At 52.7% G+C, this 12570-nt stretch overlaps 2 protein-coding genes across 2 annotated transcripts; one reads left to right on the top strand and one right to left on the bottom strand.

Annotated features, from left to right (window-relative positions):
• Positions 1-598: 598 nt before the first annotated feature.
• Positions 599-2779, top strand: VOLCADRAFT_101068 (uncharacterized protein; the record flags this gene model as incomplete). The annotated part of the gene is made up of 4 exons (XM_002959531.1): positions 599-815; positions 1181-1539; positions 2032-2210; positions 2662-2779. Coding segments are annotated over 4 exons (873 nt in total), but the record flags the coding sequence as incomplete, so codon positions are not given.
• A 1717-nt stretch (positions 2780-4496) lies between these two features.
• VOLCADRAFT_71391 (uncharacterized protein) lies at positions 4497-10178 on the bottom strand (the record flags this gene model as incomplete). Its single annotated transcript, XM_002959530.1, has 10 exons — positions 4497-4585; positions 5208-5309; positions 5812-5905; positions 6303-6470; positions 7256-7419; positions 7981-8096; positions 8477-8642; positions 8858-8946; positions 9378-9430; positions 10083-10178. The coding sequence occupies 10 exons, from the start codon at positions 10176-10178 to the stop codon at positions 4497-4499; spliced, it is 1137 nt and encodes a 378-aa protein (XP_002959576.1).
• Between the last annotated feature and the right edge of the window lie 2392 nt (positions 10179-12570).

Genomic DNA, 12570 nt, shown 5'->3' with positions numbered 1-12570 from the left:
CTGGGGGTGTGTAGAGACATGTGGAGGAATGTGTTTATTTCTTCGTCGGAGGTATGGGTGNCTGTTCGAGTGCGCTCGGGTGGCTGTTTGGGGCTTTTGTTTCCTACCACCACCACCACCACCACCACCACCATCATCACCACCACCATCACCACCACCACCATCATCACCACCACCATCACCACCACCACAACCACCCAACGTTCCCCCTCCCGCCGCGCCGCTTTCCCCCCCACTCCCATTGGGACATTCGTCATACCGGCCGTCACACCGGACGGCCAAGACGCTTTTGACAGGGGGCTCCCTCGCACTAGTAAGAATACTCTTACCATGGAAACGCACCAGGGTTAAAAAACTCTTTTAAGCCCTAAAGACTATTAGCCTTCAACCCGTCGAAATCTTCACACATAGCTGTAGCTGTAGCTGTAGCTGTAGCCCGAACCAGTTGGTGGTCCGACTCAGGCCCTGACACCGTCCCGCACCCCAAACACCCCAAACCTCAACTACCCTAACTAATTCCAGTGCAGCTATCCTAATCCAAGCTGAACCCTCCCTGGCCCTGGCCCCTGCCGTACCGCACCGTACCGTAACGACTCAGACTGATGAAGGGAGCGATGGCGAGAGTGATGAAGACGATGATGATGATGAGGAGGAGGGGGGGGAGGGGGAGGAAAGTGATGAACCTGCGTTCTGGGTACCCCCAGACGACAACGAGGAGGAGGAGGAGGATATGATGTCAACGGATGACGACGGCGACGAGCAACAGCATGAGGGCGAGGAGCAGAAGGAGGAGCGGCCGGGAGCCAACGGCAGTGGTAGGTGTACACCAGGGTAAAGAGGGGAGAAGTGGGGTGGGGGTGGGGTTGGGTGCGACAACAGGGGAGGGCGGAGGAGAGGGGCTCAGGGCGCTGTTTGTCTGTCCGTCCGTCCGCCAAGGTGCAACTATACATACTGCGCATATTCAATTCAAACAGCCGCAAGGGAGGACAGCAAGGCGGGGAAGGAGGAGAGAGGAGATGCGGTAAAGTGATGGTGATGGTGATGGTGGGTGCAACAATGACACATTGGGTTCAATATTAACACATTGCGCGTGACAACGTCGCGGTAGATATTCTGTGCCTTGGGGGGGATTTGCATTGGTTGTTACCAACCAACTTCACAACCAATCCTTCTGTTGCAGCAGCAAATGGCGGCGGAGGAACGGCCCAGGGGAAGAAGCGGAAGGAGAGGAAGAAGAAGAGTAGGAACGGACTACTTGGCCATGCCAACGCTGGTAACGCCAACGCCGGTAACGCCAACACCAGGGGGTCATCGGCCGGGGACTTGCAAGCATCGGGCCAGAAGAAGCAGCGGCATCATCATCATCAACAAGAACATCAACAAGTACAGAAAAAACAAAGTCAGAAACATCAGCAGCAAGTGGAAGGGGCTACGGAAGCGCAGAAGGGGCTGCAGCAGCAGGGTGCCGTGACCGGCAATGACGGCAAGAAGATGAGCAAAAAGCAGCGGAAGAAGGCCGCCGCCGCCGCAGCAGCAGCGGTGAGAGCTTTTGGTGCATGAGGTGTGTGTGTATGTGTGTGTGTAAAAGTGTTTGTATGTGTATGTGCGAAGGGGGGAATCTTGATGCCGCAAATTGCGAAGAAAAATGAAAAGGGTGGAGGGTGGTGTTATCTTGGGTTTTTTGATGGTCGTGTTCTGTACGGAGCAGAGGCAGTGGGAGACCCTGCGTTGTACCAACTGCGCCATGGAGGAGCTGATGACGTGGCGCCAGGTGACCTTGATGCAACAACATGTAGGCGTTACACCGCGAGTTGTGTTTCCCCCTTTTGAGTGCTGTTGGCTTGATCACGTGTTTTTCCCTGTCCTTTGTATGCATGCACAAATACATACATACATACACGTGCTCTCTGCTTCTGGGTCGCTTCAAACCTTTCTCTGTGTGCTTGATCTGCCCACCAACTCCCTATCCCTTCCAAACGCGCGCGTGTGCCTTCCCCGCGTTCTACGCCATAACAGGTCGCCACACCGCAGGCTGACGACTTTGACTTTGACCTGGATGGGGATGGAGGTAGTGGCGGCGGTGGTGGTGGTGGTGGCGAAGATGGCACGAAGGTTTTAAGTATGCCTGACTTCGAACAGCTCCAGCTGCAGTCGGACCGACCCGCGGGTCACAGTAATGATGGCCCTGCCGGAGGCGCCGCTAAGCCAAAGTGGGTTTTGGCGCGTATGGGGAGTGTGGGCGCCAGGATCTTCTTTTATGGGAAGGGGGAAGGGGGAAAAGAACCAAGGACGAGAGAAGCTGATGCCAAGGATAGACTGATACTCCAGGCGTAAGCAAGCAATAACTAACCAGTCGCGGCTGGGCCGAGGGAAAACGGGTAAGATTTTGTTAACGCGTCGAGAAGAAAGAAATGCCCATCTTAAATTGTCACAACTCCCCATCACCACTACCACTACCACCATCACCAGCCTGATTTGTTTTTGTGTGATTTTTACACTTTGTATTATTGTGCAGGAAGAAGAACATCAACCGGCCGGCACCTGCTAAGAAGGCAAGAAAGGACTGAGATCCCCAGGTGCAACCGCCTACCTCACCCCAGCCACACACACACATATACACACACACGTATGTATACACCTCACACACGCACTCCCCACCAGCGCCGGCCCCCCAGGGAGGGAGTCCGGCTTCCCTCGAGATTTCGTTCCCACTCCTATCCCCGTACAAGATCTCCCCGGTATATGTTACAGGGGCTGGTGTGGGGATTTGGAAGTGTGAGACCCGGGATGTACGTCATCGTACGGCAGGGAGGCGTAGAGGGATGTTTCGATTGTGTCATCCTCTCCTGGCGCGGGGGGGGGTGCCCCCCTGCGGTGGGTTGAGGCACAGCGAGAAGGGCCCCACTTATGAAACGGTGGGGAGACGAAAGGGACGAAAGCAACGTGAGGCAGTTTGGGTTATGGAGAGAGAGACAGAGGTGAAGAGACATAAGTTGTTTTAGCACTCGTGGGAAGGGGGGGGAAGAGAGAGAGAGAGAGCGAAAGAGAGAGGGGTTGCACAGTTGCATGTATATCCGGTAAATGTGGTGGATGATCAGAAGGCACCGAAGAGGAGGGGAAGGGAGGAGGAGGATTTCAGCTCTTGCTTCAAGTGTGCGTGTATCGTTCCTAGTTATCCCTCTTATACCCCCACCCAACCTGTTATTGGCTTCTTACTCCCTTAAGAGACATTTGGAGTGTGGTGTGTTTTGTCAGGTTGTGGACCTAGTAGATCAGACTCCACCACGGGAGACTTCCCTAAACTGTACGCTCAATAGTACGTCTCTGCAGCGAAGCCGTAGAGCGAACGACCACAGGATAGGAGCAACGTGATGGAGTTGATCTCGATGTTACAGTGTAGCACCGAGAAGGGATTTTTTTTGATGCCATGAAAGTAAACTGCTAATTAGATGCTGACAAAGATGATACAGATTTTGTATATATGCAAGAGCGTTACAAGAGCAACTAACAGCTCAGTTCGGCCACAAACTCGCTGCATAAAACGAGCATTCCAGACCAATAATGTTACCAAAAATAATGTTAATTTTCCAGAACCTATTCCTGCCACGCTCCCTGCCACTGGGCCTTGGCGGCCTAACCCCTGTACCATGCTGTCCTTAATCTGTGTTGAAAAGAGTGTGTTGGTGTGTGGAAAAAGAGAGGTGGAAGAGAGGGGAGAGGCACGGTCTTGCGGTAGGCGGGATGGTTATGGTTCCCCACCACAACAATTCAAAAAGCAAAAAAACAATAAAATTGCCCAATTCAGCACCTCCGTCTGCTCTGAGGTACAAAGTCCAGAACAGGCCGGGCAGTGGCAGTGATGAGTGTTGCGTGCTTTCCAGGCATCCTCCTAACCCCTTGCCTACACACGAAAAATAAAGTGCGGTATGCGGGAAGGGTTCCCTGGTGGTCACGTCTCGGTCGATCAGATCCTCAACCAAGTCGTGTACATGTGTAGAATCGCACGCAAGTTCTACACACCCAGCAAGGACATGTGTAACTTACTGACCGTGTCAGCTGCCCTACCCCCTTGCTGGTTAGTTTAAGGGTATGCGATCTCGAGGCCATCCTGTTGAGGCGTCTCGTCGTGACCCTCCCCCCCAATCCAAGTCCTACACATCCCGCACGATCACACACATGCCGCCCACACGTCTATATTCACCCGCATGTGCAAGTTATCCCATATGAGTACTTGCCGCCTGTTCCTAACATTCCATAAACAGTTAGAAAAAAGAGTCGAGATGTTTTAGACCCCACGTCAGCTATGTGTTTAGAATATTTTAATGACGATTCGGGAGTGGGGGAAGAGGAGTGGCGGACTTCCCTGGAGGCCGTGTTGCAAGGAGGGGAGTAAGAATGTGCATCTTCCATGAGAATCCCACTCAGTGTACGACAATGATGACGCATGTACGGACGTAACCTAGCAAAAAATCCATGAACGAGCGTTTACGGCATCGTCATGGGACCTGCGCCAGCTTGATGGTCCGGTTGTTTGCATGCTGCGGGGCACGGAAGTTAGTTCCGTACGCAACGACCTTGCACACGTCTGCAGGAAAAGGGTTCATACAGTACGGCATTTACGGTGCGTGTAAAAGCACAAGGCGCGGGAGCATTTTGCTATATCTGCAGGCTGCACGATTGGGCAGGGCATAGAATGATACGGTTCACGCGAATTCACTAAGAAGGTTGCGGACACCTCGTTTTGTATCCCCTGCAGGGCAAGCAGCATCACGGGATCTGACATCCACCGATCAGTACTTTTCTGCAGTCGTGATACAACAACGGAATTCGGGGCAACCGAAACTATACTAGTGAGGCGGATAGGGGGGCGCATGCAATGCTTCCCACCTACAGTAAGAAGATCCGCGGTCCGTCCCCCGGGTGCACAGGGGGTGGTCGCATCGCCGCGCGATCGCCAAAACACATCATCAGCTAGCCTAACGCCTTCATTGCTGTGCATTATGGTAAGTTAGATTACTGCAGACCAACTGCTTCTACCGCGTGGTTAGAGTGGCGCGAGTGAGTTTGTAAAAAGGACCATCGAGGCCTGCTAAGATGCAGAGTTGAGTGCTATTGTCAGCGGCATGAGCGCATGACTGGGTTTCACACACACAAGGTGGGGTTTTTTAGGGTTTCACACACACGGAGGGGGGGAAGGGGCGACTCACAGTCGTCCGGATTGGTGCCTTCTGAAGACGCCTCCTCCGCTGTCACTGCCGTCGCCCCCACTGTGAGCAGCCGGCGATGTTGCGCGCGATGAAGGTGGCGGCCTGGGAGCTGCACGTGCTCGCCCGTGCCTCCGCTGACGGTGCTGTTAATGGTGTTGTTTGTACGGTTGTTGGCAGTGTTGGGATTGGTGTCAGGGTTGGTAGTAATGTTGGTGTTGGTGGTATAACTAGGGTTAATCGGGTTGGGATAAATGTTGGTGTTGGTGTCGTTGCTGGTGATTATGTTGGTGCTTATGCTGTTGCTTGTGTTGTCGGTATTAATGCCGGTGTTGTTCGTGGTGTTGGTAATGGTACTGTTGTTGTTGTTGTTGTTGTTGGTGGTGGTGGTGGTGGTGGCAGGGATATTGGTGGTATATTGGTTGGTAGCATTCGTGCTCGCATTAGTATAAGTTGTGTTGGTGTAAACGCTGNGTGATGGTGTTGTTCTTTTCGGTACTGTTATAGGGGAAATCAGTGTAGATGTTGGGGTGGTTGGTTGTGCTGCCGTTGTTAGTCGTGTTGTCGCTGGTAGTTGTGGTGGTATTGGTATTCATGGTGCTGGTACTGTTGTACCTGGTGTTGGTGGCATTGGTGGCTGAGGTGGTGGCGTTCTTGGGGCTGCACTCCTTATAACCCACAGCCGTCTTGTACTTGGTCCACTGGGCGGGCGGGCGGGCGGGTCGGGCGGGTCGGGTCGGGTCCCGGGGATGGGGGAGTGCAGGAAGGGTCAGATTGTGGTATCCTGGGTATCACGGGATCTGACATCCGCCGATCGGATCTTTTATGAAAAAGACGTGATACAACACAGGTCCAGGGAAGGGTCAGATCCAGGGAATGAAGAGCAAGGGCGGGACAGGGAGGGCGCAGGTAAGGGTGTTCCGGATCTAGCGGATCTGGACAGCAGATACGGATCACACGCCAAAACACAGCACTGCGTGACGCAACCAAGTCCCCGGCACGTGCTTCCCATCTATATAGCCATTTCCTGCGTACACATCTGCGCGAACTCTTTCCCCCTCTCCTCGACAGACCTGATCAGGGAACAGGGTTTCTCACCTGCGCCATGCTGATTTTCTGCGGCTTGAGCATCACGTGCCACAGCAGCCCCTCCGAGCAGGGCGGGGTGGTGAGGCTGCCCTCGTAGGTGACATACTCGCGGGAGGAAGGGGGAGGGAGAAGCTCCTCAAGACGGACCTCAGCGTCCGGAGGCAAATAGTTGATGGCCTGCAGGGGGGTGACATCAAATTCCCCTCCGACTTACAACTGTACAAGCCTGTTCGAAACACTTTACCGGAACAGATAATCAGCAGCAACAGCAGCAGTGATGCAGCAGCAGCAGCAGCAACAGGAGCTGATGGTGATGCCGCAGCAACGTGCATTGGGAAAGGGCACTCCCGTCGGCCACCTGTGAGACCTCGCCTTGCCATGCAACACGACGATGAAACGTTATGTAACTATGATAACAATTTGATCAGATCATACCAAGGTGCCCGAGCAATGGCTCCCAGGCAAAGAAGTACCATGAAACGAGCCCCGTCAAGCCCGGTCAAGGTAAAGGCGGCCCGGTACGGCCTTCAGCACCATATGATGTCATATCTTTCGGTGGGCCATTGGCTGTTGTGTTGACAATAATGCATGTTTGCCTGCGGCTGTTCTAGTCGCCACCACATGTAATACAGGTCACGCATTGACGGGGCAACGTGGGAATGCGGTGGTGTGGTGATGTGGCTGCTGCAACAGCGCTCTAACTGGGTCTATCCGTCCATACAGGGTCCGGTCCGGCCCGCGTGTCGGGCTCTCTATGAATAGCCCCGGAGCTGTTCAGGAGCGGGATCCCGCCACCGTCTAACAACGTAAGATAACATCCGTTCATCCGATGATCGCCTCATTTCATTAGCTCTCAAACCCCCCACATGCCCCCGCACCTCAACCGACCAAACATCCGACCACATCCTCGGCCAAACCGCAGCCCCTCCTTCACCCACTCCTTCACCCATTCTCCTCCTCACCCCTTCGCGCATGGGCATGGCCGCCCAGATGGCCTCCAGGAAGGGGTTGTCCTCCGACTGAGTCAGCTCGAACAGCACCCCCGTCACGGAGAAGCAGCCGGCGGTGCAGGCGGGCAGGTCAGTCACACGGTGGACGATGTGAAGCTCAAGAGGGTAGTACTTCCCTGAAGTGACACACACACACACACACACACACACACGCACACAAAAGCGGCCGGGTTAGCGTAATGGAATGGAATGGCGAGCTGGGAACCGGACGATTGCAGGTTCACTTCTACCAAGATAAAGACATAGTTTAAAAGAGAGTCAGATTCAAAACCCAAGTAATGTTAATCTGCTTTAGTCAGTCAGTCAGTCAAGGCCAAATCGCGATTGTGTGACACCCAGTGACACATATGCGACTGTCATTACAATGCGGATCGCCGGAACCATTGGGCTTTGCAATCATACTACGAATTTTACACTACCAGTGAACGCGCCTTCACGACGAACGACGAATTTCATGACTACTTTAGTCATGGCTAAGACATAAAAAATGTCATCAGACAATGCTTCCTTGAGAATGATAAAAAAACTCCTTGGAATTTCTTTTCGAGTCACATTCACCCTTCAGCCACATGAGACCACAGAGCTCCGCGGCGCCGCCCCACAACAAGTCGCGGTCAAAGTCGCGGTCAACTTTCTCAATCGGTCAACAACGCACAGCATGGCACTCCTGCACCTACCTCCAACCAGGTGCTCGGAGACCGTGTGGAAGTGGAACTGCAGCGGGATGGCTTTGACGGTGGTGAAGTTGTCACCAGGTTTCATGTTAAGGACCGCGGCGATGCGTGTCGCGTTACTGGGTTTCGCTGTGTGCGTGGGGGGGAACGACCGTGGAGCGTGGCATGCAAATAGGCACATTGAGGCTCTGTAAGAGGTCAATTAAGGTGGGAACCAATACTACACAAGATTCACAAGAAGTTAATTGTTGTTCCACAGAAGTCCAGGGACCGTCCGTAAGCGTGAAATCGTGAGGTACCATGGACGGGCGGTTGGCGACCATGGGGGGTCAGTCAGCATGACGAGCGGGGAGGGGAGGACGCAGGCGGGGTGGGATGTTGCAAGACAGGGCTGGGCGTGGGGATTTTCACGTCGTACATACACCTGGGTCGCGCGGGTATAGGTGTTGACGTACTGAAACCACGCATCTAACGTGTACGGTTATACCGTGTATAGTACGACACACCTGGGACTACAATCTCGACGTCGGCTGCATATGGCGACAGCCACTCAATCTGGATGGCGTGTCCGTTGTTGATAACCTCCACGTTAGAGCCGTTAGAGTAGATGGTTGGGTACGACCAGCGGGTACGGAACTTGTCCGGGATGTGGTCGCCGTGGCGATCTGCGCTTGTGTGGCCGACATGTCGATACCAAGTAACAAAAAAGGATAAATACAAGTTAAAACAAGCTTTCAACCGGGATATTGTCCGATCCTGAAATACAAATTAGATCTTTTACCGAACTTTAGCATTTTTCTGAAAGCATTTTTTGTCGGGAGGCACTGTCGTGTCATCTTTCCCTTAGGAAAACACGTTTACAGTAGCGCTGCTTACTTACTTAGAGAACCCGGATTCGGCAGGTTCAGCGGACTTTGATGCGTGCCCGTTAAGCACATCCATGGATTTCCCGCTGCATCAACACCAGCCCTGCAAAGCCAGCCGGGACAGCAGCGCCATAATAAGGTGCCGACGACGAGGAGCGAATGGAAGGACAACACAAAAAGTAACTCCCAGCAAGGGAATGTCCACCAAGAATGTCAACAACATGATGCGCCAAATGCCGCTGGCAAGTCGGTAAAGCATCCCGCACAATGCATGGCATCGGTGCAGAATTCAAACATGGACGAAATAAAAAATGCGCATATTTTCAGCATCCTAACAACAATATCTAAACTGAATTGACATAAAAGGATAGCAAATAAAGACGCGATTCGTCGCTGTAAGGATGCGAATTTGCACTTATGATCTGCGATGTACACAAGGTAACCTGCGGGCGTCATGAGGGCAATCCGCCGCTAGAGTTGGGTCTAATGCTATAATTCCTTGTAAAGGCCGATATGGGCCGTGTTTGTGCCTACCAGTCGTCTCCTTGGAGCGCATGGTTCCATGGACTGCCACCGTGAGGAGGTGCCTGTTAGGAGGGCATGGGGAAACGCATAGCGGGTGGTGCTGCTTATGCATATGACTGGTTGGGGCGGGTGGAGTCAGCGGGCGGCGCAGCTGCGCGGCAAAAAAGGCAGCCGACAGTCACTCATGGCTTCAAAGGGCAATCAATTGGAACTGCTGCAGTTTGACATGGGTGCTGCTTGCGGGGGAATTGCGTGGTGGGACTGGCCACGCGAAAGGGAGGAAAGGGTGGAGGAGGAACAGGCGAGGGAAATTAATATACATAGGCAGAAAGCGGCAAGCAGATGCAGCTGCATGCGATGCAAAGAGCGTTCGCAATAATATCAATCCAACGACGGAGTTGATGTCGATAGCGATGCTGGCGGTTCTCACATCATACTCCAAGCGAAGCATCTTAATCTCCTTAGAGGGATGGTTCTATTGTATGCCGCAATGTGGAAGGCGTGCTGACGGATACGGGTGAGCCATGCAAGGGTCGGCGGACGGTGCAGATGATGGAACCAACAGCAAGCGACAACGCTGTTCGGGACCCGCATGAGCGTGATACAATTTTTAACCACGAATCAAGATTTGGTCCAGGTATAGATGCGCTTATCTTTTATCCGGAATCGTTCACTCAAACACGAGCGCATCACCTGCCGCATTTGCCCACTTACCAATGAATCAGGCGATGTTCCATATTTGAAAATACAAGCAACAGCTGGCGTGGAAAAGTAGATAACCGCAAGGACCAGCCACTCCAAGAGCAGCATTCGGCTCATGTTTGGCTCGCGTCCGGCACTAGGGATTCTGTGTTACAGCGAGGGTTGATATTTGCAATGAACTGGTGAATTTATCCACTCTCTCCTTCTGCCGACATCTCCTGGAAGTGGAATCCTTCAAAACGCGCTGCAGCCGAACGGATGCGAATTTAGTAACAATGGCGCAATTAAACTTAACAAGCTAATCGATTAGGTTCGTTTTCATGAAATATAATTTTTAAAGAGACCCGCTTCTTCTAACGTGCTCGGCAGGCTTGACTGGATCTATTACGTGTTCAAGACTAATGAAATAAAGTGCCGCGGCAGCACTTTGGACCGTACCAACAGTACATTACTATAGGACTACATTACTACATGACACTTTTGACTAATCCAGGTGTGCTACCGCGATTCGCATGTTCTCCGGATAGCAACAGTAGCGTGCGACCCACAGGCCGCCCGACAGCGGCAACCTTCCATTTTCATGAGAAATTATAATCGTTACAAAGGGCTCCTGCAAGCAAATGGAATAAGTCTATGTTCGGTAGGTAGGCGGGGTGGAAGCCAGCCACCGCGAGGCCTGGACACCTAACGCCTCGCAGCAGCGACCTACGAAACCCGAAAAATACTAGAGCGACCTTCTTTACCGGCATTACATTGCGTGCCGACGCGAACAACCAACTCTTCTGAGTTCACAGGACACCTCGATTTTCTATATCGTTACTCTCAGAAAACCTTCAGTCTGACAACCGCCGTCATCTTGTCACAGCAAATCTTGATAAATCCTACGCCTCATCATACCAAATTAAATGGTAATTGCGTTTTAGTAGTCATTATCCGAAGAAATTGTACCGGAATAGCGCGTTTCTCCGGCATAATAATGAGTGATGCGTCAGCAGGATCGGCAAGGTGATGCATCAGCAGAAAGACATTCCCCGGTTTCCTTCCTAAGACCTGATGCACTTACGAACACACGAAACAGATACCAGATATCATGGCACATTGCATGTCCTGAAGGAAGAGGCGGGTCTCCGCCGTTTCGCATCAGGAGTTGTTGGAACGAGAATCGGCCATCCAATCAAGGGATGGGGGTGCGCGCCCCTTCCCCGGTGACAAGCAGCATGAAGCAGCATGGCAAGGCTCTTCCATTTACTGCGCGTTAACGGAAGTGACAGACGCGATAGACCAGCCTTTCCCTCCGCTAAAGTATAGGTGGATAGGCGCTTGATGGTGCGTGCGCTCTATCTACCTATGTGCTGCTAGAGGATAATCCCCGCACGCAGAGTCGTTTGATGGTGGGAGGGCTGATGTCCGGCGGGCTGATGAGGTGAACAGCTACCGGGGGGGTATCCGGTCCGGCTTGCCTGCTGGTGGCAACCTCTTCGGGGCTTTTTTGCTGGCCTGCAAGCACGGTGTTTGCGTGCAGGATGGGGCAATAGCAATACTAATTGCCTTTTTAAGGTGCATATCGAGCACAACACATACAATGTCAGCCTGGCCTTTCATTACAAACTTGGTGGCGGAATAAGCTATAGCCTAGCTGGGTATCGGATGAGTATCGGGGCGGCAAGCTAGACCTCTCCAGATTGGGCAACTGGGAGAAGTCCGATCTGCGAAGTTAGGTAGAGGAGATATGCAGGCATGCAGGATACTTCCTGCTGCCCTACCTATCGTGCATAAGGTTAAAATTAACCACGGTGAACGCCACATGGAGAGCTCTGAGGGTGTCTCAGATCGCTACATATCAGGCCGTATGTACATGCCCACGTCGTCTCCAAGCAAGGACAACACAGTACCTGGGTTTGTGTCGTGTCGGTCTATTTCACACCTCCAACATTTAACAATCTTTGGGAAACGCGGAGGCAGGCCATGGCCTCCGACAAACGTATTGATATGTTCAATCCGTATTCCGCACTCCAGGACTGATGATCTCTGGATTGCCGTGCAATAGCTTTAACCTCAGAAAGCTTTAGTAGCTGCATGCTGCACACGAACACGGTCGTATCGAGCGCACGAGAGCATCAGTCATTGCGTATTTAGGCGCAGACACCATACAGTAGCTGTCGTACAGTACGACTCACACCATTAATACACACACACGCGCGCGTTGTTAGTCTATCTTCAGCGGCCGGCTACAACAAGGCAGGCGGCTGGCAGAGGTTAAGGCCTGACTTCTGCTCCCGGTCGACCCGGGTTCAAATCCGTCTGCCGACCTCTCGGGTGTTTGAGAGGTGGTGAAATGGAAGGTAGCCCCCCATCTTGTGGACGGTGTAGGACGTGAGAAAATCATCTCGCGAGCTGACCAGGATCTAAGTTGAGGCGCCGTTGATCCGCTAGAATTGGTTGGATGCTAATGGTGAGTTGCCAAACTCAAAGAATACACTTTGAAGTCGGATGGGGTGAA

This window comes from Volvox carteri (assembly GCF_000143455.1).
Source record: "Volvox carteri f. nagariensis unplaced genomic scaffold VOLCAscaffold_330, whole genome shotgun sequence".
Classification (NCBI taxonomy): Eukaryota; Viridiplantae; Chlorophyta; class Chlorophyceae; order Chlamydomonadales; family Volvocaceae; genus Volvox; species Volvox carteri.
The sequence above is the reverse complement of the archived record's forward strand: the minus strand, read 5'-3'. Positions and strand labels throughout refer to the sequence as shown.